Raw genomic sequence first — 27,961 nt, 5'->3', positions numbered from 1 at the left:
ATCCATCATTATCAAAGATTTATTCCAGGGATGCAAGGATGGTACAACATTCAAAAATCCATCAACATCAGACACCAAACCAACAAAAAGGACAAAAACCACATGATAATCTCAATAGATGTTGAAAAAGCATTTGACAATATTCAACATCAATTCATGATAAAACTCTCAACAAAATGGCTAAAGAGAGCAAGTACCTCAACATAATAAGGGCCATATATGACAAACCCACAACCAATATCATACTTAGCAGCGAGAAGCAGAAAGCTTTTCCTTTAAGATCAGAAACAAGACAAGGATGCCCACTCTCCCCACTTTTATTCAATATAGTGTTGGAACTCCTAGTTACGGCCATCAGACAACATAAAGAAATATAAGGCATCCAGATTTGTAAGGAAGAAGTCAAATTGTCTCTGTTTGTGGAGGACATGATATTGTACATAAAAAAATGCTAAAGAATCCACCACAAAACTACTAGAACTAATAACTAAATTCAGCAAAGTTGCAGGATGCAAAATCAAAACCCAGAAATCTCTTGCATTCCTATATACTAATGATGAACTAGCAGAAAGAGAAATCAGGAAAACAATTCCATTCAAAATTGCATCAAAAAAATAAAATACCTAGGAATAAACCTTAACCATGAGCATGAAAGAGTTACAGGCACCAACCATGAAAGACCTATACCCTGAAAACTACAAGACACTCATGAGAGAAATTAAAGAAGACACCAATAAATGGAAATACATCCCATGCTCATCGTTAGGAAGAATTAATATTGTCAAAATAGCCATCCTGCCTAAAGCAATCTACAGAATCAATGCAATTCCTATCAAAATACTAATAGCATTCTTCAATGAACGAGAGCAAGTAGTTCAAAAATCATATGGAACCAGAAAAGACTCCAAATAGCCAAATCAGTCCTGAGAAGGAAGAATAAAGCTGAGGGGATTATGCTCCCCAACTTCAAGCTCTACTACAAAGCCACAGTAATCAAGACAATTTGGTACTGGCACAAGAATAGTACAATAGACCAATGGAACAGTCTAGAGAGCCCAGATATAAACCCAAGCAAATATGGTCAATTGGTATATGATAAAGGAGCTATGGATATACAATGGGGAAATGACAGCCTCTTCAGCAGTTGGTGTTGGCAAAACTGGACAGCTACATGCAAAAGAATGAAACTGGATTATTGTCTAACCCCATACACAAAAGTAAACTCAAAATGGATCAAAGACCTGAATGTAAGTCATGAAAACATAAAACTCTTAGAAGAAAAATAGGCAAAAATCTCTTGAATATAAACATGAGTAACTTTTTCCTGAATTCATCTCCTGGGGCAAAGGAAATAAAATAAAAAATAAAGAACATCATGCTAAAAAGTTTATGCACAGCAAAGGACATGATCAACAGAACAAAAAGACATCCTACACTATGGTAGAATATATTTGAAAATGACATATCTGACAAGGGATTAACACGCAAAATATATAATGAAGTTACACACCTCAACACCCAAAAAACAAGTAACCTGATTAAAAAATGGGTGGAGTATATGAACAGACAATTCTCCAAAGAAGAAATTCAGATGGCCAACAAGCAGATGAAAAGATGCTCTATATAGCTAATTATCAGGGAAATACAAATTAAAACCACAATGAGAAATCACCTCACACCAGTTAGGATGGACAACAACCAAAAGACAAGCAACAACAAATGCTGGTGAGGTTGTGGAGAAAGGGGAACCCTCCTACACTGGGAATGTAAATTAGTTCAAACATTGTGGAATGCAATATGGAAGTTCCTCAAAACACTAAAAACAGAAATACCATTTGACCCAGGAATTCTACTCCTAGGAATTTACCCAAAGAAAACAATCCCAGATTCACAAAGACATATGCACCCCCATGTTTATCACAGCACTATTTACAATAGCCAATGTATGGGAGCAACCTAACTGTCCATCAGTAGATGAATGGATAATGAAGTGATAGATATATATATAATGGAATATTATTCAGCCATAAGAGGAAAACATATCCTGCCGTTTGCAACAATGTGGATGGATCTAGAAAGTATTATGCTCAGTGAAATATGCCAGGCTGAGAAAAACAAGGACCAAATGATTTCACTCATTTGTGGAGTGTAACAAGATGCAAAAGTGAAGGAACAAAACATCAGTAGACTCAAATTCCTAGGAGTAGAATTCCTGGGTCAAACAGACTCCAAGAAGAGACTAGCAGTTACCAAAGCGGAGGCATGAGAGAGGATGGGTGGGGAGGAGGGAGAAGGGGATTGAGGGTATTATGATTGGTACACATGGTGTGTGTGGGTCACAGGGAAAACAATGTAGCACACAGAAGACAAGAAGTGACTCTGTGGCATCTTACTACACTGATGGACAGTGACTGCAATGGGGTGTGGGGGGACTTAATAATATGGGTGAATGTAATAACCACACTGTTCTTCATGCAAAACCTTCATAAGAGGATATGTCAATGATACCTAATAAACAAATTGATATATGCTAATAAAAGGAATGTCAAAATATTATTTTGGTGATTAAATTATTTTTCCTAAAATGTTTTGAAGTGCCTACAATAGAATGAGTGTTAGGTAAATATTCATTAAATAAATGCTTCATTATTTTTGAAGTGTTTTCCTGACAATCAAAGCAGAAGTCATTCATTTGCCTTAACTACTATAACTACTTTTCAATTCTCTTTGCTGAGAAATTTCTGCCTTGCATTATGCATGGTTCTTTATTTGAATGCCCTATATTCCCTTCAAATTGTGATTGGTACTTTCATATTTTGGATATTATAAATCTTGAAACTGAACAAACGTTCTCTCTTTATACTGGCAGCTAGAAAGCATTGATGGAAATGTATATCCACTCTTGGCAAGTGTAGAGGGCCATCTGGGACATGGTTCTGGACTTCCTTTATGTGCCAGATTTTGTATTCTCACTTTATTTTAATGTTATCTTTCATGTAATTTTCTTGTATGACACACATTAATGTGTCATACAAGTCACATTAAACCCTTTCCCAGTCAAGGTAGAGTATACACAAAACAAAACAAAAATGAAAAACAAGAAACAGTTGACAACCTCCTATATTCTTTTAGAGGTGAGAAACTTTCATGATCAGTTCCTAATATAATACCTTCCTTAACTAGCTTTGAGCCTTGCAAGATCTGTCCTAAAACATCCAGCCCAGGTTCTAGATCCCTATAAATATACTCCTTTGACTTCCCCTTTTGTTAGAGACCTATTAAGTCATGGTGTTTTTTTTGGCTAACCACAGAATATCTAACAACCTTGCTTTTCTTAGTCTGAAGTGTTTCTAGCGATCTTTGAAGAGCTAACAGTCAACATTAGCAATAGATTCAAAGATGATGCCTTCTCTCCGAATGACTGACAGGATAGAAAGGATCTGCTCCTAAAAGCTGCAATGTGGAATCCTACCCAGGCTGAGTCAATACTGTTTTACATAATGTTCACAGGATTCTCTTTAAATAATGATGCAGAGAAATGAGGAAATTACCACATAGGTAGGAGGTATAAATACAATAGATAAAATGGTTAAAAGGGAGGGCAGTTAAAAATATTCTTTTAAAACATTTTTTTATTATTCTAATAATAGTTGAGACCATGAGGGTAATTTAGGTAGATGAATTAAACTTAATGAATAAAGCCTAACAATATTTGGAACAAAGGAAATGAAAAAATTTTGTAAGGTACATTGTTCAGCTTGAAACCAAAGTGCTTTGCTCTGAGTTTACTTTCAACTTTAAAGCTTCAAAACTCTTCCAACTATATTCTTTCAGAAAGTTTGCTTATAGTTTTCCTTACTCTGTTATTTAATGTATATTGGTAAGAGGCTAGTAAAAGAAAATAATAACTCAAAATACATTTATTTGTTTGAACAAACTAATTTCTGATAAGCAATTACTAAATCTATCCTTCTAGTGTATATTAATGCATTTAAATAAATTTTCCAAAACTATATGACCCAAATGAGTAAGTTTCATCTGAGGTCCAAGTTGATACCTGACTCAAGACTTTACTGAATCCCACCAACACAGATCCAAGTCTACTGATTATTCACAATAATTATATATTCTACAGTTCAATTTATGGAGATGGAAAATAAGGAAGAATGTCTGCTCTTTGGATTTCCTATAAGCCAATTTTAACTTCTTACAGTTCTCTCACTGAAATAAAATCTTTGACACAGGTTCATTCCATAGATGTACAGGAGTCATAATTTTTTATTTTATTGAAACAGTAGATCTGGAATATACAAAGGAGGACAGCCATTCTTGCAAAGATGGAGAACAGAAGTTGAGTTACTAGTTCTAGAACAATGGATCACAGAATATTCACTATATTCAGTCATTATCTCTGATTTTAGTAGAAAAAAAAAGGTTAGAAGTTTTTGTCAAATATGATGGAAATTTATGATAAATTTTATGGGGAAGATATTTAGTGGAAGTTTTTGACACAGAGGTATTTGACAGGCACAAGAATTGAGCTCAAAGAAACTAAACCATTAACAGTATTGCAGTTCTTGGAATTTATACTAAGATGTGGTTTTTATAAGTCTCTGTGAAACATTTCTTTGTGAGTTTAAGTCTTCCTTCGCATAGCCCCTGTACACTAGAGAAGAGTATGTTCTGCTATTGTTGGGTAAAGTGGTCCATAGATGTCTTTTAGGTCTTCTTGGTTTACATAGATGTTCAAATCTTCTAAGTATTCTATTTCACATTGATTGTCTGCCCATTTGTTCTACTGCTTGCTGAAAGTGGGGTACTTAAGTACCCAACTGTATATCTTAAATTATTTCTTCTTGATAGATCACCCATTTTATCATAAAAAATACCCTGTTTATTTCTAGTAACATATTTTAAGTTTTGTCTGAATGATAGTTGCTATTTTCATGATATATCTTTATTCCATCCTTTTAATCCATCAGTACCTTTGCATCTAAAATGTGTCTTGTTTTTTCTAAATCCAATTTGATGACCTCTGTCTTTCAATTGTATTGTTTAATCCACTCAATTTAATTTTCTTATTGGTATAGATTTATATCTGCTATTCTACCATTTTGTTTCTATATGTCTTGTCTTTGTTCCTATAGTCTTTCTTATAAGTTAAGATTCTCTTTTGCATTAAATATTCATTTTCTAGTGTAAAATTTGGATTCTTTTAATAATTTTTCAATATACTATTTTAAAATTATTTTCTTAGATGTCACTTGGGCTTATATACATTTTAACATAATCAGAATCAGCTTTAGATTTATACTAACTTGATTTCAGTGAGCCATAGATATATTGCACCTACATAATTTATTTCCTCTTCCCACTTTTATTTTGACTATTAATGTTATACATATTGCATAAATTCAAATTAAGTATATAATTTTATGTCTTTTAAAGAAACAGAGAGGAGGAAATATATTCAGTATATATTTACAGCTCATGATATATTAACTTCTTTATTTACGATTTCTTGTTCTCTTAATTTTTTTCTGTGTATTTCAGTTACCATCTGGTGACAGTTTCTTAGTCCAGTGCACCTTGCTTTCATCATTTACGTTGTTATTGTTAAAAATATTACATTTCTCTACAGGCCTAAGTACTGTACAATTCCCTTTTAAATCAGATAAGAAAAGAAAGGAGAAGAAATATGTACTTATAATGCCTTTTATAATTACAAATAACCCTTAGTGATGCTTTGTTTACTCATGTGGATTTGAATTACTCTCTGCAGTCACTTGCTTTCAGCTTGAAAACTTCATTTCAGTGTTTCTTTTAAGATGAATCTGCCAGCAATTAATTCTGTTTTTGTGTCTGAATGTCTTCATTGTACCATCACTTTTGAAAGATATTTTTGCTATATATAAGATATTTAGTTGGTAGTTATTTCTTTCAGCACTTTGACTATGTCATCCTATTGCCTCAAGACCTCCATTGTTTACAAAGAAAAGTTAGGTGTTAGTCTCATTGGATTCCCTTGTATGTTATGAGGTGGTTTTCTTTTGCTGCTTTGAAGATTTTTTTCTCTTCCATTGACTTTCAATGTTTCCATTATGGTGTGCATGACTGTTAATCTTTTTGTAGTTTATTGAATTTTTGGATGTATAGATTAATGTTTTTCTAAAATTTGGGGGAATTTTGGGTCATATTTTCAATATACTTTTCTCTTTTCTCCTTCTTGTACCTCTGTTTCACGTATGTTGTTATGTTTAATAGTGTCCCACATTTCTCTGAAGCTCTGTTCATTTTTCTCCATTAGTTTTTCTCTGTTCTTCAGGTCACATGTGTTATCAATGTGTCCTTAAGTTTATCGATTCTTTCTTTAGCCAGTTCAAATCTATTGTTGAGTACTTCTAGTGGACCTAGTGATTTTTCATTTCAGTTATTGTGCTTTTCAACTTCAGAATTTCTGTTTGCTCTTTAGAATAATTTCTCTGTCCTTACTGATATTTTATCTGATGAAGCTTTATCATTATAGCTTCCTTTATTCTTTAAACATGGTTTCTTATAGTTCTTTGAACATATTTATAGTAGCTGTTTCAATGCCTTTGTGTACTACATCTATTATCTGTGCTAGGCAAGTTCTGTTACCCACTTTTATTTTTCTGTGTATGGATCATAATTTCCTTTTAGTTTTTCTGCCTTAATTTTTTACTGGAAAAAAATGACATTTTAGATGATAGACAGTAGCAAATCTGGACACCAATTGTATTTGTTTACCTGGACTACTATAACAACCACAAACTTGGTGTCTTAAACAATGGAAGCTTATTCTGTCACAGCTCAGTAGGCCAGAGGTCTGGAATCAAGGTGTTAGCAGGGTTTTGCTCCTTCTGAGGGCTCTGGGAAAGACTTCTTGCTTTTCCCAGATTCTATAGGCTCAAATATTGCTTGCCTTATGGCATGATAAAACCATCCTTTGATTTTCCCTCTATGTCTCTGTGTGTTATCTTCTATTCTTATGAGGACTCTTGTCAGTGAATTCAGGATCACACTAATGCAGTATGATCTCATCTTGACTAATTACATCTGCAAGATCCTATTTTCAAATTAGATCACTTTGAGGTTCTGGGTCCGTATGACTTTTGGGAGACACTATTGCACCAATATACTAACGGCCCCTCCCCTGGAACTGTTGTGTTTTCTTTTTAAAATCTGCTTAGTGACTTGGATGAACTACTATGGTCAAGCCCTTTCCTCTCCTGCGTGCTCCACCCCAGTGTGAAGTCTTCTATACCACTCCTGGATGGCACAGCCTTAGGCATGGCCATAGTCACCCTCTGATAGCAGCTATTCTAGAAGGCCTTTCCAACAGTTTCTTTTCCTAGTTTCCCTGGGAAGCTATCTGTCTCTGTTGGCAAGTATTAGGCTCCACTAATTGCTGCATCAATTTTTTGAAAATGCACTTTATTTTTTAGAGAAGTCTTAGATTCATAGTAATTTGAGTAGGAGGTACAAAGACTTTCCATATATTCCCTGCTCCCACACATGCATAAGTTCCCCCATTATCAATATCCCCCATCAGATTAGTACATTTGCTGTAATTGATGAACCTGCACTAATACATCATTATCGTTCAAAGGCTGTAGTTTACATTAAGATTCACTCATGATGTTGTGCCCTCTATGGGTTTTAGTAAACCTATAATGGCATTTATCAACCTTTGTGCTATCATACAGAGTAGTTTCACTGGCTTTGTGTTCTTCCTGTCCCTTCTTCCCGTTCCCCTAACTCTTGACAACACTGAACTTTGAGCTTTCCCCATAGCCTGCCCTTCTCTAGAGCGTCACATGATTAGGATCACACAGTGTGCTGCATCCTTTTCAGCTGGCTTTTCACTTATGCGTTTATGTTTTTCTCCACATCTTTTCATGGCTTAATAGTCATATCTTTTTAGAACTGAAAAATATTCCAATGTCTGGATGTACCACCGTTTATTTACCTATTCATTTACTAAAGAACATCTTTGTTGCTTTTAAATTTTGGCAATTATGAATAAAGCTGCTACAAACATCCATGTGTGGGTTTTTGCATAGACATAAATTCTCTATTCCTTTGGGTAAATACTAAGGTACAGAATTGCTGGATCATATGATAAGACTACATTTAGTTTTGTAAAAAACATGCCAAACTGTCTTCCAAAGAGATGTACCATTTTGCATTCCTACCAGTCATGAATGAAAGTTCCCATTACTCCACCTCTTTGCCAGCATTTGGTATCAGTGTTTTGGATTTTGGCCATTCTAATATATGTGTGGTGAGATCTCATTGTACTAATTTGCATTTCCCTGATTACATATGATATGAAGTATCTTTTTATAAGCATACTTGCCATCTGTCTCCTTTCCTTGCTGAGATATTTGTTAAGCTCATCAGTCCATTTTTCAATCAAGTTGTTTGTTTTCTTATTTTTAAGTTTTAACAGTTCTCTATATATTTTGGATATATCAGATACTTATTTTACAAATATTTATCCCATTCTGTGTCTTTCCTCATTCTCTTAAATTCTATTGTTTTAACAGTACCTTAGGACATAAATTATTTCACGGTCTAATCTAATTAAATTTGGGCCCCTTTACAGGAGTAGATTTTGCAACCAATCTTTGAGATTTTTTCTGACCTCAGGAAACCTCTTCTTATATGTCTCTTTCCTGGATTTTCACAGGAAAACTATCAAGCCTGTAGTTTAGCTTATTGCTCTCATGGACCTGTTAGTCTCCTCTTAATTGTTTTCCACCAAAATCTATGTTGTTTTTGAGATCACCCTTAGGCTTGAACTTTACCAGATTGTTATAAGCAAAGGGGAACTTTTTCACAGTCTGTTCTAAGCAGAGCTTCATTAGGGAGTGTTTCAGACTTCTTTGTTCTCAGGGCCTGCCTCTTCCACGTGGCAAAATATTTACAAGCAGGATTCTGGGCGGTGCACTGGTTTCTGTTCTTCTGACCTTGCCTCTTTCAACGTGGAAACTCGGTCCCTGAGCAGGCTGGAGTGAGTGATGAATGTCTCAGACCAACATGCCTGAGGTAGAGTTTCTACTCTGAAAGTGGGGGTTGGGGTCCCTCAGCCTCTTAACTGTAACTTTCTGGAATTCAGCCTCTGTATGATGAAGCTGGAATAGATGACAAATTTTGACAGCTGGCGTCTCCTGGGGCATATTGTAGCTCTACCCTGAAACTGGGAGAGAATGAGTCCTGTCTTCCTAGTCAAGCCCAACAAGAGTCAAGTTCTATCATGCTGAGACAGAAACAGGGAAAGAGGGAGTAGTTTGTGGCTCAAGTCCTACAAATTATTGTTATTATCATTGAGATTTAGTGTATTTTTTGACTATTTCTTCATTTGCCATAATCCTTCAAGACAATTACCAGAAATTTTAAATGGTTGCTTTAGAAAATAAATTTAGATACATGTTATTATATTCTAATTATTATAGTAGATACAATGATTTTCCCTTTTTTCTGTTAATTTTTAAAAATTATTTTATGTAGTAATAAAAAGTAACATGAGAGCCACCCTCTTAACAAATTTAGGTGTAGAATACAGTATTGTTGACTATAGGTACAATATTGTACAGCAGGTCTCTAGAAATTATTCATCCTGCTGAACAGAAACTTTATGCTTATTGATTAGTAACCCCCCCTTCCCTTTCCTCTCCCCCTCAGCCAGTGCCTGGAAGCCATCATTCCACTCATTGATTCTATGAATTTTACTATTTCAGATACTTTATGTAAGTTACCCACATTGTTAAATCCTCACTCCAACTAGTGCATTTACTATCTGTCAACATAGGAATATGTTACAGAATCGTCGGCTATATTTTCCATGATGTACTACCATCCTCATGACCAACATATATTAGAATTGAGAATTTTTGTGTCCCTTTATTTCCATTCCAAACTCTCCCTCATGGCAACCATCAGTCACTTCTTAGTGTCTACGAATCTACTGCTGCTTTTTTTCATCTGGCTTTTCTTTTGTTTTTACATTCCATGAATAAGTGAAATTATAGTATTTGTCTTTCTCCACCTGGCTTATTTCACTTAGTATAATACCCTCTAGGTCTATCCATGTTATTGCAAATGGCAGGATTTCTTTCTTTATTATATGTCATTATATATATGTACCACATCTTCATTATCCCTTTATCTATTGTGGACAGTTTGGCTGTTTTCCTATCTTGGCTATTGTAAATAATGTGGCCATAATTAGGGGTGCATATATCTTTTTGAATCCAGGATTTTGGTTTCTTTGGGTAAATTTCTAGAAGTGAAATTACTGGGTTATATGGTATTTCTATTTTTAGTTTTTGGAGAAACTTCCATACTGTTGTATACTGTGGCTACACCAATTTACATTCTCACCAACAGGGTAGAAGGGTTTCCTTTTCCCCACATTCTTTCCAACACTTGTTATTTCTTTTATTTTGGATAGTGGCCATTTTAACGGGTGTGAGGTGATATGTCATTGTGGTTTTGATTTGTACTTCCCTGGTAAGACGTACGGAGCATCTTTTCATGTGCCTGTTGGCCATATGTATTTCTTTGGAAAAATACCTATTCAGTTCCTCCACCCATTTTTTAATTGGGTCATTTATTTATTTTTGAGGGGTGTTAAGTCATTGAGTTCCATATATATTATGGATGTTAACCACTTATTAGATAATTTTTTTATAAATATATTTTATAAATGTAAATAAATTTTTTATAAATATATAAACACTGTTGATGGTGTCCTTTGCTGTACAAAAGTTTTTTAGTTTGAAGTAGTCCTGCTTATTAAATTTTGCTTTTGTTTCCCTTGCCTGAGGAGATATGTCCATAAAAAAAGTTACTCATGCTTATGTTCAAGAGATTCTTACCTATATTTCCTTCTAAGAGTTTTATGGTTTCATGTCTTATGTTTAGGTGTTTAATCCATTTTGAGTCTACTTTTATATATGGAGTTAGATAGTAATCCAGCTTCATTCTCTTGCATGTAGCTATCCAGTTTTCCCAACACCATTTTTTGAAGAGGCTATCTTTTCCCTGTTGCATATTCATGGCTTCTTCACCATATATTAATTGATCATATACATGTGGGTTTATATCTGGGCTCTCTATTCTGTTCTATGTACCTATAGATCTATTTTTATGCTAGTACCATACTGTTTTGATTACTGTAGTTTTGTAGTGTAGCTTGAAGTCAGGGTGTGCAACATCCCCAACTTTGCTCTTATTTCTCAAGATTGTTTTGGTTATTTGGAGTCTTTTGTGGTTTTATATAAATTTTAGGGTTATTTGTTCTAGTTCATTGAAAAATTCCATTGGTATTTTGATAGGGTTTGCATTGAATCTGTAATTATTTTGGGCAGGATGGGCATTTTGGCTGTATTCTTCCTATCCATAAGCATGGGATAGATTTCCATTCATTTGTGTCTTCTTCAGTTTCTCTCATCAGTGCCTTACAGTTTCAGAGTATAGGTCTTTCACGTCCTTGGTTAGGTTTATTCTTAGGTATTTTATTCTTTTTGATGCAATTGTAAATGGAATTATTTTCCTCATTTCTATTTCTGCTACTTTGTTGCTAGTACACAGGAATGTAACAGATTTCTGTGCATTAATTTTGTATTCTGCAACTTTGCTGAATTCAGGTACTAGTTTTAATAGTTTTTTGGTGGTGTCTTTAGGGTTTTTAATCCATAGTATCATTTCATTTGGAAATAGAGATAGTTTTACCTTTTCCTTACCAATCTGGATAGCTTTTTTCTTTATCTTGTCTCATTGCCATGACTAGGACTTCCAGGACTATGTTGAATAAAAGTGGTGAGAGTTGATATCCCTGTCTTTTTCTCAGTCTTAGTGGAAAAGCTTTCAACTTTGCACCATTTAGTAGCTGTGGGTTTGTCATATATGGTCTCTATTATGTTGAGATACATTTCATCTGTACCCATTTTGTTGAGAGTTTTCATTATGAATGGATGTTGAGTTTTGTCAAATGCTTTCTCAGCATCTGTTGAGGTGATCATGCAGTTTTTATCCTTCTTTTTATTAATGTGGTGTATGATATTGATTGATTTATGAATATTATATTATTCTTGCATCCCTGGAAAAAATCCCACTTGGTTATGATAAATGATCCTTTTGATGTATTTTTGAATTCAGTTTGCTAATATTTTGTTGATGATTTTTGCATCTATGTTCATTGGGGATATTCTATAATTTTCTTTTTTGTCGTGCTTTTGTCTTCTTTTGGTGTTAGAGTGATGGTGTCCTCATAGAATGAATTTGTAAGTATTGATTCCTTCCTTACTTTTTGGTATACTTTAAGAAGGATGGGTATTAGCTGTTCTTGAAATGTTTGGTAGAATTCAGCTGTGAAGCCACCTGTTCCCAGTATTTTGTTTGTTAGGAGTTTTTTTAATTTCCAATTCAATTTCATTACTGGTGATTAGTCTGTTCAGATTTTCTGCTTCTTCCTGGGTCAGTCTTGGAAGGTTCTAGTTTTCTTGGAATTTTTCTGGTTATTCTAGGTTGTCCAATATATTAGCATATTTTTTTCATAGAATTCTCTAATAATTCTTTGTACTTCTATGGTGTCAGTTGTAATTATTCCTTTTTTGTTTCTGACTTTATTTGTGTCTACTCTATTTTTTTCTTGATAAGACTTGCTAGGGGGTTGTCAATTTTATTTATTTACTTAAAGATCCAGCTCCTGGTTTCATTGTTCTTTTATATTATTTTTTCTTCTCTATTTCTGCTATGACTTTTATTATGTCCCTCCTTCTACTAACTTTGGGTTTCATTTGTTCTTCCTTTTCTAGTTTCTATAGTTGTGCATTTGGACTGTTTATTTGGGATAGTTCTTTTTCTTGAGGTAGGCCTGTATTGTTATGTACTTCCCTCTTAGAACACTTTTGTGGTAACCCACAAATTTTGCACTGTTGAATTTTTGTTTTTATTTGTCTGTATGTATTGCTTGATTTCTACTATGATTTGTTCATTGATCCATTGGTTATTTAGAAACATGTTGTTTATCCTTTATGTGTTTGTGGGTTTTTTTGTTTCATTTTGGTTGTTTCATGTAATTCATATTCATTTTCATACCACAGTGGTTCAAAAAGTTGCTTGATACATTTCAATCTTTTTTAATTTAGTGAGGCTCTTTTCATAGCTGAACATGTGATGATCTATTCTGGAAAATGCTTCATGTGTACTTGAGAAAGTTATATATCCTGCTGCTTTTGGGGAAATATTCTGTATGTCTCTGTCAAGTACATGTGATTGAATGTGTTGTTCAGTTCCTTTGTTTCCTTATTTATTTTCTGTCTGGATGATCTGTCCATTGGTGTAAGTAAGGTGTTAAAGTCTTCCAAAATGCTTGAGTTGTAGTCTATTTCTCTCTTTAGTTCTGTTAGTATTTGTTTTACATATTTAGGTGCACCTATGTGGGGTGCATAGATATTTGTTTTACCCTTTTGTTGGACTGATCTTTTATCATTACATAGTGTCCTTCTTTGTCTCATTACTTTCTTTGTTTTGAAATCTATTTTGTTGATATAAATACTGTTACTTATGCTTTTTGCTCCCTATTATTCATGAAATATCTTTTTCCATCTCTTCACTTTCACTCTCTGTATGTCATTAGATCTGAAGTATGTCTCCCATAGACAGCATATAGATGAGTCTTGTTTCTTTATCAATCTGCCATCCTGTGTCTTCTGACTGGTACATTCAGTCCAACTACATTTAATGTAATTATGGATAGGTATGTACTCACTGCCATTTTATTAATTATTTTTTGTTTGTTTTTGTAGTTCTCTTTGTTCTTTTTTCCTCTTTTACAATCTTCTCTTGTTATTTGATGGTTTTCTTTAGTGTTGTGATTGATTTCCTTTTTAAAATTTTTTTGTGTATCTATTACAGGCTTTAGGTTTGTGGTTACCATAAGTTTCATGGTTAGTTTCTTAAATATATAACAGTTTATATTAAGTTGTTCATCACTCTATTTTAACCACAATCTAAAAATACTTTTTTACTCTTCCTTCTCCACACTAAGTATTAGATGTCATATTCTGTATTTTTTATGTACGCCTTGGTTGATTTTGTGTATAGTTGGTTTTACTCCTTTTGTTTTGTTTTGTTTTGTTTTGTTTTTGACTCATACGTGCTTAGTAAGTAATTGTTCTGCCACCTTTATTATGGGCATATTTTCACTGGTGATGAATATTTTGGCTTAAGAACATTTCCATCTGCAGGAGTTCCTTTAACATATCTTGGAAGGCCAGTTTAAGGGTGGTCAATTCCTTTAGCTTTGTTTTATCTGGGAAATCTCTCCTTCAATTCTAAAAGACAACCTTGCTGGATAGAGGATTCTTGGTTGAAGGTGCTTTTGTTTCAATACATTAAATATTTCATGCCACTCCCATCTGGCCTACAAAGTTTCTGCTAAGAAGCCTGCTGATGACCTAATGGGGCTTCCTTTGTAAGTACTTTTTTGACTCTCTTTAGCTGCTTTCAATACCCTCTCTTTATCCTTAATCTTTGTCATTTTAATTATTATATGTCTTTGTGTTATCTTCCTGGGGTCCCTTTCATTAGGGGCTCTCTCTGCTTCCAGGACCTGGACATCTATCTCTTTCCCCAGATTGGGGAAGTTTTCAGGAATTATTTCATCAAGGAGACTTTCTACTCCTTTATTTCTACCCTCTCCTTCTGGTAACCCCATAATGCAAATATTGTTTCATTTGATGTTGCTACACTCTCGATTCTAGAGATTCTTTTTTTCTCTCTGTTCCTCATCTTTGTTATTTCCATGGTCTCTAATTTGCATCTCATTGATTGTCTCTTCTACTTGTAGCAATCAATTATTCATTCCCTCCATTGTACTTTTCATTTCAGTTATTGTCTTCTTCAGCAATGAGTGGCTTTTCAAATCTTCTATCTTTTTGTTGAAATCCTCCCTGAGATTGTCAATACTTTTCTGTAGATCATTGAACATATTGATGACAATTAGTTTAAAATCTTTATCAAGAAGATTGGCGATTAGCCCTTTTTCTGGTGTCTTATCCTGTATTTTTGTTTGAAACATATTTCTCTTTCTTCTCATTTTGTCTGAGTTTTTGTTTCTACCTTTCTATTAGATAGAGTCACTATGCCTCATGGTATAGAGAATAATGGCTTTAAGAAGGTGTCCTGTGGTTCTCAGAACCTCAGAACCTCAAGACTCTTTATTCACCAGTGCCTGGTTCTTTTTTGTGTGGAGCCCCAGTTGCTATTGGTGGGCCATGGTCTGGGCCATGTTTCTGCCTGTCTATGGCAGTTGCTGATCCCTGACAGCAGAGGCCGTTGTGAGCCTTGGTGCTTCCCCTGGGATCATTGTGGGTGGGACTGCCCTTCTGCCTGTCTGCTAACAGTGGCTGATCTCAGTCTGCTGTGGCTGGTGGCTTGCCTCAGCTGGCCATTTGTGAGCCATGTAGTGGCATTTATGCTAGGACTGTTGTGGATGGGGCTGCCCTCTGCCTGGTAAGTGCTGATGGCATGACAGCACTGTTAGGCTGGTGGAGTGGGCAGGTGGGTGCAGAGTAGAGGACAGAATAGGAGGAAGGAACATTTGGAGCTGGCTCCTATGGATACCTACACAGTGGGACTGAGTGATGGCTGAGAAAGCTGGGAAAGCCTTTCTCTGCTTGCCAGACAGCAAATTCTGAACACTGCTGGGCCAAGCAGGCCAGGTGGGAAGGAAATGAGGTGTGCAAGGTAGGACCTTGGGGCTGAGCTGCCAGTGCAGGGGACAGAGAATTTGAGGCTTGCTTCTGTGGACACCTGATCAGTTGGGCTGAGGAACGGCTGGGAAAGTGTCATCCACCTGCTCTTTCTTCTCTGGAGAGTTTTCTTCACACCCCTACTCTGCTAGCACCCTTCCCACTGCTGGCAAATCTTTCAAACTGCTGCCTCTGTATTGGGTCTCAGCAGGACTGTCAGTGTGCCTTCCCTCCGCAAGGGGCAGGAGTCTCAGCTCTCCAGAGGGCTCTAACTCTCCTTAGTGACCAGCCCTTTAAACACCAAAGCCCAATGTGATGCGAACTTGTGTTCCTAGAGAAGATCTCCAGGGTCAGGTGTGCAGAGCTCCTGACCACTTAGACCCTCCTCATTGTGTTCCTCTCCCTACCACTTGTGGGCTGGGTTGGAGAAAGGGCTCGGGTCCTGCTCAGTCACAGCTCTGCCACTGTACCCCTCTCTGTGTGGTCTCCTCTTCTTCACCAGGTATAGTTGGTCTGTTCTTCAATCTTCAGGTCATTTTCAGGGTTAGTTCTATTTGCTAAGGGTGTGTAGGTAGAGGTTTCCACCTTGCCTTCCTACGCCACCATCTTTCAGCTCCTGCTACATTTTCTTATAATAAAGTATATCTTCAACAAATCTTTGCTTTTGTTAGAACACATACCATTTAAAATAGTATGAAGCAATAGTATTGAAAATCTTTGTGAAGGTTAATTTGCTTTTACTCTTTGGAACCTTGATACATATCTAACAGTCACACAAATATGCTATAATATACATTTTATACTGAGTACCCATCAAAGAAACAGCAAGGATGAGACAAACTGATGTACATATTATATTATGTAATGTAGCAGCAAAAAAAGGGACTAGATAATATTGTATCACCTTATATATTAAAAAATTGAAGCTAAGAAGTTTAAGTGACATGTCCATGGTCAAATAAATTGATCAGGGGTGGATCTTAAGGAAACCACTTCCTCCACCTCCCAGGTGAAAGCCTACGTGTGATTTTTCACACACTCCATAAAGGAGCAATTACAAGGCTTTTCCTGAAAAACCGCATGAGGAATAGCTGCCCTCCACACAGGAAACAGAATACAGCCAGTGAACTGCAGTTTTCTGGAAGTTGTAGTTAGGGACTCAAGGGCAGTAGAGCATTGAATCAAGTGTGAGGCTTCACTGAGCTCAGAGCCCTGTGGGACTTCACAGGTCACACATCCATGCTGCTGTCCCTGCCTCTGTTACATTAAATATCTCATCATGTGCACATCAGGACATTTTGTATCCCCATACTTCTACTCAGTAGTTCCCTCGGGTTTTCCTCATCTCCACCTAGAAACTTCCTAGTCATCCTTCAATACTCAGACTTCAATGATACAACAGAGACTGTCCCTTGTCCTCTGTGCAATCAGAGCCTTTGCAGATACCTTTAGTGTAATGTACAATTACCATATGTACTGCATTAGGATTGTTTATGGCTTCTCTCTTTTTAGTTAATTGATAAACTTTTTAAGTGCAAGGATCTATACTTTTACATTATACTTCTACTATTCAGCAACAGGGTTTGGAATGTTGCCTAGCATGTAACTGTGGAAGGATAAAAGAAAGAAAAGGAGGAAAACTAAGAAATCAATAATCTTCTTTGACCCCCTAAATTTCTGTTTTTAAGTAAAATTTTGAAACTTCACTAGCTTTATGTATATTAAATATCACTTAACCAAACTATTTCAGTCATCCAAAAAAGGTTAAACATAGCAAAGTTATAGAGACATAATTATTAGAAGTAATTTTTACCTGTTCAAATTACAAAACGTCACAGCTGGGAACTCGATCTTTTCCACATACTGAACCTCTACAGCTGTTGTGGTCGGCCATGTGAAGTAGTTAGCCAAGCGACAATGGATCTGCCATATCACTACTGAGACTGAGCCCAGGACCACCACCAGCCAGATCACCTTGCGAATTCTGCTCCGGTTCCGAACAATATTATGTATGCCGTGAAAGGAAGTGGAGATGGCAAAGTCATGGTCAGACTTCTCTCGGTCAGTGGGAGATGGTAGTGATTTCTTTGAAAGGCAGAGCTTTATCTTTTCCAAGAGTCCTTCATTTTAATAAAATGATTAAATAAACAAACAAAAAAGTAATGAGGTAAAAACCTTAATGCTATTTGTGAAAAACACAACTCATATATAAATTAGAACAGGCCATCCTTTTTATGTGTAATACATAAGGAGCCATGTTGATCTGCAGTTGCACAGTATTTTTAGGTATCAAGAAATAGAAGTGTTGACTGCCTGGGTCTAATAAGGATATGCTAATGATATTCAGAAAATGCCTCTTGCTAATGCAAATTTATTAGTGCCATAAGATTGACATGCTGTTACTTCCAATTTCAAAACCAACCCACCTTGAGTGGGTTGCTTACCACAACTCATAACCTATAAAATATTAACTCTAATTTTAAATGACTTTTTCTTGCTGAAGAATCACAAAGTCCCTTAGATGTCATGAACAAGATTAGGCTGATTCTTCTGTGTCACAAGTGAGGTTAAAAAAGGATTTGATTCTTCAATTAATCTCAGACGTATGGTGGTATATTGTATGGCTGAATGTAATTTCCATAGCTTTCTATGCCTCAGTATACAACTCTTCTATTTCATTTGGTTCTTTAGTCAGAATGTTTAAAGTTGCATTACTGGTTAAGTAGTCCATTTTCTACCTCCTTAAAATGTGTATTCATCCCCTTAAGACTATCAGTAATCAACCAAATCATGTTTATCACTATTAAAAATGATTGGTATTCAGAATTTTCTTTTGGTTTAGTGTGTTTTCATTTTTCTGTAAGAGAAGACACGGAGAATTCCTAAGCTCAGGGAAGGATGTAATACAGTCCCAAGGATGAGGTGGGCTTTGAAACAGAGAGATCAGGCTTCTGGTCTAGGCCTTGCCTCTTGTAATCTCTGCCGCTTTAGCCAAATTTGTTAATCTTTCTAATACTTTATTGCTCTCCTGTTGAATGGAAGCAGCAGACTCAAGAGTTTGTTGTGAATATTAAATAGGTTAATACCTGGGAATGGCTGGGCACACTACCTGAACTATAATACATACTCAGTTAGTATTAGTTATTTTTGTTATCTTGCTAATTAGTAATTATGTGGTAAATGGTAACAAATTCAGGGATTTTTTAAACACTGTCTAAAATTCTCATTTAAGAAATGAGCAAGAAATAAGTTCTTAATGGCCTCAAAAATGCTCATTATTGGGTGAATTAACTTTTATATCCTTGGCTTCAATTCAAGAAATATTTTCTGTCTGCTAGTCAGCATTAATTTACCTTTAAAAGCTTTCAAGTGTTATGTATCATTAAATCATTATTTATTACTTCATAAGTCTCCAATCAGTTAACTAAGCTTAAGTCATGGGGTATATAATGATATATCAAAGGCAACTATGAACATTTTCTAAGGGACTCCATTTCATTTGCAAGGTGTTAGGACATGATTACAAATTATAATTATTGTACAGAAACTATACACTAAGCAGAAAATTGTGTATTAATCTGATTAGCTTGAATTTGGAATAAAATTTTACAATAACCCTGCATATAACTTTCAATATGGAACTACATTGGGGCACTATTTTATATATACATATATATATATGTGTGTGTGTGTGTGTGTGTGTGTGTGTGTACATATACATATAATATATACACATACAAAGAGAGAGAAAGAGAAATTGACAAACCAACCCAGTCCCAGGGCAAAATCAGAAATGTAAGAAAAGCTTACATGTAATTCAGAAATGTAAGAAAAGCTTACATGTAATTCAACCAAAAGCACTATTAAATTTATTTCAAAATTTATTTATCCATTCCAAGTACACATGAAGAATTGACTCTGACAGGAGACCTCAGCCTCTGGGTAGCTGGTAGCCTTCTAGAATAGATGCCTAAGCAATTCGAAGGGAAGAGTAAACTACTATGTGGTAAATGGCCAACCAAAGTACTGCTGGTTACAAGCATTACACCCAAAAATGTAAGTTTCAAGTTGATCTATCTACTTCTTGAAAACCTTCAGCTTTATTGGGGTCTTCTGAGCCATTTGGGTTTTTGAAGAGTTGGGGTTGTTTCTAATATTATTTTAGATGAACAGCGAAGAAACAAGGTGGTGTACTACTATGAGGAAGATTAAAATTGGTTTATTAAGGGGCCCACCAGCCTGCAGACAAGAAACTTCTTGCCTTCCTGATAGAGTACATACTGTGTGATTTTGGCAGGTGGCCCTTGCATTGGTACTGATCTTTACAGAAACATTTTGAGGAATATCAAACAAGTTTTGCTGTATTTTGCAATATCACTTATAGGCACATGATAAATAGAAACCAAAACAAAATAAAACTAAAAAACAGATTCTAGCCCATAGTAATATTTTAAAGCTATTTTCAAATCCCTCATACAAATTCTCCTTTTCCTAAGCAGCTGTATGATTGATATTTTCTTGAAGTAATATTAGAAATCAAATTTCCCAAAAGAAAAAGATAATCCCCCTTTCCCTTTGCTAATTTCTAGCGTTTAGAAATGAAAATTGTAAAGTGTTCTGCGGCTTTTGCTCCTTACCTTTCTTTTCACATGCTTGTGATTTCTCAATCTGCTCCATTTGCAATGTCAGGCAGCAGGAGGCCTTGGCGTGTATTGAATTTTCATCAATAACCATATTCATTTTGTGGCCTTTATATAAAATACAGCAATTGAGGTTGTAAAATGTGGGGAGCAATTTAAATGTTTGTGTTGCTATGTTTTGCCTCATAAAACACATAATCTGCAAACCAAAAATGCTGGCAGAACCAGCTATGGGCATTTATGCACTGATGGAAAGCTATGGATAGAGTGAAACCAAAAGATAGAATTAGGGAACCATTTTCTCAGAATTAAAGGGAAAATACTTACAAATATCTGTGGTTTTGAAGTTGTCCCTGACCAGGCTAGTGACATTCAAGTGACTCCCCTTGGAGAGCTCTCCTTAGGCTTTATTTCTACGTCTTTCTCTATTCCACTTTAAATTGAAATGCAATTAGAATGAAATCCTGGGAATAAAGATATTGAACTTGTTGAAGCTTCCTGGTTGAAGTTTCCTTCTTAGTTAATAGATTGAGATTAAGCTGTTTTAAACAGAAATAGTGACAAAATAAAACACTAGAAAATATTTTCTCAAGACGAAATGATTGCTGAAAGCCATACAAATTCAACAGAACACAAAGACTAATTATTTGTTCATATTAACATTTTTGAGAAATTGTTAGAATTATAAAAAATAATAAACTGGAGAATGTGCATTCGGGTGTATAAATAGCACCACCTCCTGACACAACTGAGGAATTGCATGTATGTCTACTTGGGGCATTTTAGAATTGCCATGGTAATATTTTATAACTATGTAACCACAAACCATTAACTTGGTTAGATATAATATTTTACATAGATTTCCTTGGAAACTTAGTACTATAGGTTAAAATTAGTCTTATGGGGAGGCACTAAGAAGTTTTAAGGGAGGTAAATGGACGTTCTGGGAAAGCTTCCACAACTATCATTAAAGATTTCAGGAAGAGGGTCAGTGTCATGATGTATGAGTTTCCCCATTAAAACTCTCTTCTTTGGGTTTAAAAATTACAATCACAACTTCAGCTAAAGATTTTTAAAATTCAGGTACTCCTGAGAGGAATGACAGCTAACTCACCCATCCACCCTTCCTTCCCTTGGCTGTCTGCTTTCCTTTCTTCTTAACATCTTTCCACAGTGCACCTTATGGTGAAGAAGGTTATAGATCAGTGTGCTAAGTAGGCCAGTTATCCGTCATTCATTGCTTGAACTTCTAAGGGCAGAGACAGTAGCTGACTCAAGCTGGGGCGAGACTGGAAGGCAGTGGGACTAGTACCGAAAGAGTAGGCGGCGGGACAGTAGCAAAGAAGGCAGGGAGGGGGCGCAAGTCATGGAAGAAAAATGAAGAGAAAAACAGAGGGCCTTCCAAAGCTCTATTTTATCTGCTTCACAATTTAACCAAGGCTCAGGAATAATCAGACATTTTCTTTAAAAAGTTCATTTCACGTTTTCACTTCCTCTTTCTTCTAGCCCACAACCTCTAGTTACGTCCCTACTGTGCCTTTGTGCATTACAGGGGGAGAAAAAAGTGAACCAGAGAGAAGGCAAGAAGGCAGGCAAGATCTCTCCATTACTTGCCCACCCTTTATTTGACAAAGAATAAAGAGAAGAAAGTATCTTCTTATTTTTATTTGCTCAAACAGTTCCTTCCTCTCTTCTGTGACATTTAAAAATGATGAATGTTTCTTCTTGATTGCCCTGATCTGATACTTCCTTATTTCTCTTCTACTTTAAAATGAATTTACCAACGCTGTTTCCTTTTCTTCTTCTCTCCTCAGTCATAAAATGACTCGACTCTCACTCCTCCATTAGCAACTGTTAGTACATTTGAATTCCATCTTTGTCTAGTGAAGAAACATCCCTGCTATTTGCCTTCATCTTCCATTTGAAATCAAAGCCCAGTAACCCTTCCAGTAATCTCTTGTTTCTTTTTTGCTATACAGCTTTAACTTTTCACATTATCTCATGAAAAATGCACACGGAGGCTCCCGCTTTCCTTCCTCCTACTCTCCCTCCTTCTTGCAGCTGATTTGCAGAGCAGGTACATTTGGTAAAAGAGATTCAAATTCCTTCAATCACCATTCCCCAACATGCACACAAATATAAAGGTGGTAAGTAAATGAAAAAACCAAATGCAGTCAGGACCTAAAGAGTTCTGAATTATCATTAGTCACCACCCTTGCACAAGGGGTATCAACAGAAAATCACTCATTACTACTGACAAATGCAAGGATGAAATAAAAATGAATGGATAGAAAAAAAATTCCTTTTATGTGAACTTGCATTTGAATTGAGGGCATAAGCAGCATAAATAATTTTATACAGTATCTGCAGAAGTATATTCTGGCCCAGTACCAGTTACAGAGACACATAAATATGTCTTATTCATGTATTTCCTATTATCTTATTTGTACGGGTTTTTAATAAAAATGTTGCTCGTATTGAACTGGCATATACCTAAGGGTATGAAAAAAAGTCATATTTGGCTACTACTCTTAAATTTAGCTTTGAATTAAAACTTTGTATTTTACTTTCTGTTTGGGGCCATGCATAATCATTAATAGTAATGCAATTTATTTTTAGATTTAGATAAATTTGATAAAGACTACAGGGTCTGCAAAAAAAGACAGTATAAAGAATACTTTTTTTTTTATTGGAAGTAGATATTTTTTCTTCATAGTCTTGGTAAGAGAAACCAAAACAAACTCACAACTTAGCATGTTTTCGGTAAATACTTCCATAGTGTCTTGCTTTGAGTTTGTAATACTACAAAAGGCAGAACTGATACTATTTTCTGTTACACCCTGTGTGTAAGCGTGATTAATTAGTGTTTTTGTGTTCATTACAATATATTCTTTTGAAGACACTAAGTGGAAGAAATTAGCCACTGTATAATATCTATTCAAAGCAAATAAATTCATTCACTAAAATGATTGCATTTAGTCTAGAAAGGAATCTTATGGTATCATTGACTCCAATGCTTATTGCCATCCCTCACCCTCACCTATTTAAATTAGGAGGACACTCAGACGTGAGAAGAAAGACTGTAAGCCCCACAAAGGCAGGACTCTGTCTGTTTTCTTTGCTAATCTGTCCAAGTAAGGAGAAAAATTCCTGCCGGACAGGAGGGAGTCAATAAACATTTGATGAATGAATGAAAGTTTGCCCTAACTTTGAATTTTTATTATTATACACACTACTGTGACATAAAAATTTATTGTAATTTTTTTCCAAAATTTTATTTCGAAAAGTGCAAACTTATAGTAGGGCTGCAAAACTGTGCAAAGAATACCTATATACTCTTTATCATATTCACTAATTTTTAACATTTTCCAGCAACTACTTTATCTTTACCTTCAAATGTATCATCCTCTTACCTCTTACAATAATGGGCATCCTGCTGCACAGACACAATATAAAAATCTCACTCAGGAAACTTAACTTTGATACAGCATTACTATTTAATATGCATTCCATACCCAAAATTTCCAAATTCTTTCCAAAAAGAAGTTTATTTTATTTGTCCAATAGTGAATCCCATCAAGGATTAGGAATTGCATTCAGTTGTCATGTCTGTTTAGTCATCTTTAATCCAGAGCACTTCCCTAGCCATTACTTCTTTTTCCCCTCCATTTTCTCATTACATTGCTATTTTTGAAGAATTCATTTCAGATGTTTTATAGAATGCTTCTCAGTTCTGAGTTGCACAGTGTCTTCATCATAATTAGGCTCAGGTCAAATATTTAAGGTCATTGGAGAACCACATAGGTGATGTGCATCCTTCACAAGCCATCAAGAAGCATGTGATCGCAGTTTCTCCTGTTCTTGGTGACAGTGAGTTTGATCTCTTAGTCAATGCAGCGCCTGTCAGATTTCTCCTTTGTAAATGGACCTCTTCCCGTTGGTGATTAATAAGTAACCTCTGCGAGTAGTTCTCTGAAACTAGAATATCTTGTTCCCAACCTCTCACGTAATGATTTTAGCATAAGTCAATTAAGTCTTTTCTGAATTAAGTGTTTATAAAATGATAATATTCTATTATTATTTCTATATTTTTTGCTAAAATTCTTCTGAAAATAAGAGCTTCAGCTTCTGATCTTCCTGGGTTTTTTGTTTGATGAATGAATTACTTTATAATTTTATACATTAACTCTTTTCCCTATGGTTGGTCATTTAAGGAATGCTGCCCTCAACTCAGGATTGAGTGGAATTGACCGATCAATTTGTTTATTTTTGGGGGCAAGTGAGACAATGCTAAACTATGTGTTTCAGGTCTCAGATTTCTCCAGAAAAATCAATGATTTTCTAAAAATGTTTTTAAGAAAATGACTAGGTATAATACTACAGTGAATTTCCAGAAGGACTAATTAAAATAAGTTTACTGTGCTTATTGCTGTCTTGTTTCCGTAATTATCTATTAAAAGTTAGTAACTCAAGTTACATTTTAGAAGAAAAACATTGGTAAACTGAGATTATGAATTTGTGATACTTTAGACTAAGATTAATCAGTTTAAAACAACAAAATATTTAGCTGTAGAAAAGGAGACAGGGTTCATGATCATTTTAGCTGTTATTTGGATGGTTATGAAAAAAGTGGTAAGGCAAGATATAAACCTGCTAGCAACTGCATCTTCCTTTTAAATAACCCAACAATTTGTTTATGCTATATTCATTTTATACTTTTCTAGCAGATATACTAGAAACCAACTTCTTGGATGAAAACGTAAGTGGATCACATACTTCCCATTTCTTCATTCTATTTTCTTGTTATCTGACTGTAGTTAATAAGATGTTGAACTTGTTATCCAAATAGAATTCTTCTGATTTGTGTTTTCACGTACTCGTTGAATGAAATGCTCATCCTGAGATCTTTAAACAAAGGAAGCAACTGTTTTGTAATACACACAGGAGTAATGTGCACAGGAACATGTTACATATCTGTGACATTATCATCAACAAACAGAAATTAAATGTACTATGGATATATCCTAACTATTTGTATACTCAAAAAACCCATGCCCAGCTGGTGTGCTCAGTTTTCTGAAAATGAAAGACTTTTGGGAAGCTGCTAATGAGTTTCTTATTCCCATTTTCTGTCATGATCTTCTATTGGCTCAGTCTGTGGGAGGTTTCTGTTTGTCCCTTAGCTGTAGTCACGCCATCAGCAGCACAGCCACTGTTTAAACACTTCTGTGGTTTTCCTCACAGTATTGAAACTGTTCCTGTTATTGGCCAAGGTAGGGGGAAGGACTCCACTAATGCTTAACTTGTAGGCCCAGAAGGTTGCAAAATTACGTGTCCATACAGTTCATAACATTGTGAGTCAAGGTTACCTGGATAGAGTCCAATTACCCAAACACTCTACCTGTGATTTTATGTTCCTGTCTGTTTTCTCAACTCTAATCTCTCTTTGTGCAACAGAACATTTGGGAGAAATTTACCTGCCTTCCAACTACTTAGAACAAAGATATTGTCATCATTATTTTCATGCCTTTGGGCACACTATTCTCAAGGAGGGTTATAAGTTGTGTGTTTACATCTTATACAAAAGAAAGCAAAGCAAAACAACACAAACAACTCATAGATGTCAAAATTTCACACCTAAACATTGAAGAGGCACAAATCACAAAGGATAATACAATGTAAATGATTTAAGGTTTTTTCTCAGGTGGATTTATCCACTTGTGGGATAAGTAGTGCTCCCAAAAATTCATGTTCACCCAGAACCTCAATGTGCCTTAATTTGAAAATAGAATCTTGGTAGATGTGAAAAGTTGAGGATCTCAAGACGAAATCATCATGGATACAGGGTGAGCCCAAATCCAACGACTGCTGTCCTCATAGAGAAAAGAGAGGGGTGTGTGGACACAGAGACATACAGAGAAGAAAACCATGTGAAGACAGGGGCAAAGATCGGACATAGGCTGCTAAGCCAAGAAGTCCAGGAGCAGCCAGGAACTGGGAGAGGGGAGAAAGGATTCTCCCTCCCGTCTTCAGTGGAAGTATGGTCCTGGTAGCACCTTGATTTAGAACATCGGGAGAACGGTGAGAGAACACATTTCTGTTAATTTAGGCACCATAGCTACAGTAATTAGTTACAGCAGTCCAAGGAGACTAGTTCACACACTGAAAATAAAACAGATGTATTTTAACTGAGATTCATAAAAGGTGCAGTGCTCCTGCACCACTATACGGATTTTAAGCTGATGACAGAGCCTAGTCTTTCAAAGGGAACCGCTGAGGTTAGACATGGGGTAAAACCCTTTTGCAGCTCTGTGGAGAAACAAATGCGACAATCCAGATGAATGACCAGATAAATGCAGACTATTTAAAATAAACGTTATTACATCAATAAGGAATAATTCATTAACACCTAGGCTACAGAAAAGGGCCAAGATATTTATAATGTTGTCAATAAGTGAAGAACAATAAGAAATGTTTTTATACTGTACTTGGGTTCAACATTAAATTCATGGGGATATTTATCTTCAGTCAACAAAGATAGAATGTGGTCCAGATGCTGTTTCCAGCTGTATAGGTTTCATCAATGAACCAAACAAAGATCTCTGTCTTTAAGAGCTTCTGGTTTAGCAGGAGACGACAATAATCTTAATTACCAAGTTAGTTACCTAATGAGTTAGAAGATGAAGTGTATTAGGAAAGAAAAATAAATAAAACATAGGAAAGATTAAGGCTCCTTGGTTTGAAGAGATGGTGTGGATTATGGTAATAAGTGGGTTAGTCAGTGTAAGCACACTTGGGAAGGTGAAATTTGAGCAAAGTTTTGAAAGCAGTGAAGGAATTATTCAAGAGGAAAAGAATATTCCAGGCACTTGTAAAGCTGGAGCTAAGATCCTGGTGGCAGCTACTTGCTTTTGAGGAGGAGCAAAAAAGCCAGTGTAGGTGGAAGAGAGTAGAGGAGACCAGAAAGTCATGGGGAGACGTAATATTGGGTTTCTGGGTCATTGTGAGGATTTTGTATTTTGTTTTAAGAAGATGGAGGTTTGTAGGTTTTTTAAAGAAGAGTAGCATGATCCAATCCACCTTTATTCTTGCTTAAGGTACTGAGAATAGAATGTGTATATGTAGGGATGGGCAGGTGATGAAACAGGTTACAAGAAGTTGGATTCTTCACACATTTTTAAAGGTAGAACAAAAGGATTTCCTGGTGGATTACCTGTGGGTTGTGAGAAAGAGACAGAAGTCCAGGATGACTCCAGGATTTGTGACCCAGTAATCAGGATAGAGTTTCTATCAAATAAGATAAAGAAGGCTTTCTGCAGAGTAGATTTTGTAGAAGGAGAAAGATTAGCTCATTATATAACTGTTGAGCTCACAATGCCTATTAATTTCCCAGGTTGTGTAGGCATCTGGAAATGTGAGTGTGGGTTTCAGAAAGGAGGTCTGGACCGGAGACAGACATTTGGGAACCAGTGGCAAATGGATTGCATTTAGACCATTAGAAGGAGTCACCAAGGCAGAGAGTGTAGCCAGAGAAGA

The 27,961-nt window shown here is 35.7% G+C and overlaps 1 protein-coding gene across 1 annotated transcript in view; it reads right to left on the bottom strand.

Annotated features, from left to right (window-relative positions):
- Positions 1-21,697, bottom strand: part of ASIC5 (acid sensing ion channel subunit family member 5) — a 45,908-nt gene extending 24,211 nt beyond the window's left edge. Inside the window, exons 1-4 of the mRNA XM_017678553.3 lie at positions 21,540-21,697; positions 20,753-20,964; positions 20,423-20,533; positions 17,599-17,905 (exon numbers count right to left, since the gene is read on the bottom strand). Of these exons, the coding sequence (XP_017534042.3) occupies positions 17,599-17,905; positions 20,423-20,525 (410 nt within the window). The 5' untranslated portion in view covers positions 20,526-20,533; positions 20,753-20,964; positions 21,540-21,697. The remainder of the gene's footprint in view (positions 1-17,598; positions 17,906-20,422; positions 20,534-20,752; positions 20,965-21,539) is intronic.
- Between the last annotated feature and the right edge of the window lie 6,264 nt (positions 21,698-27,961).

Source organism: Manis javanica, chromosome 3 (genome assembly GCF_040802235.1).
Source record: "Manis javanica isolate MJ-LG chromosome 3, MJ_LKY, whole genome shotgun sequence".
Taxonomy (NCBI): domain Eukaryota; kingdom Metazoa; phylum Chordata; class Mammalia; order Pholidota; family Manidae; genus Manis; species Manis javanica.
This window is presented reverse-complemented; position numbering and strand designations above follow the sequence as displayed.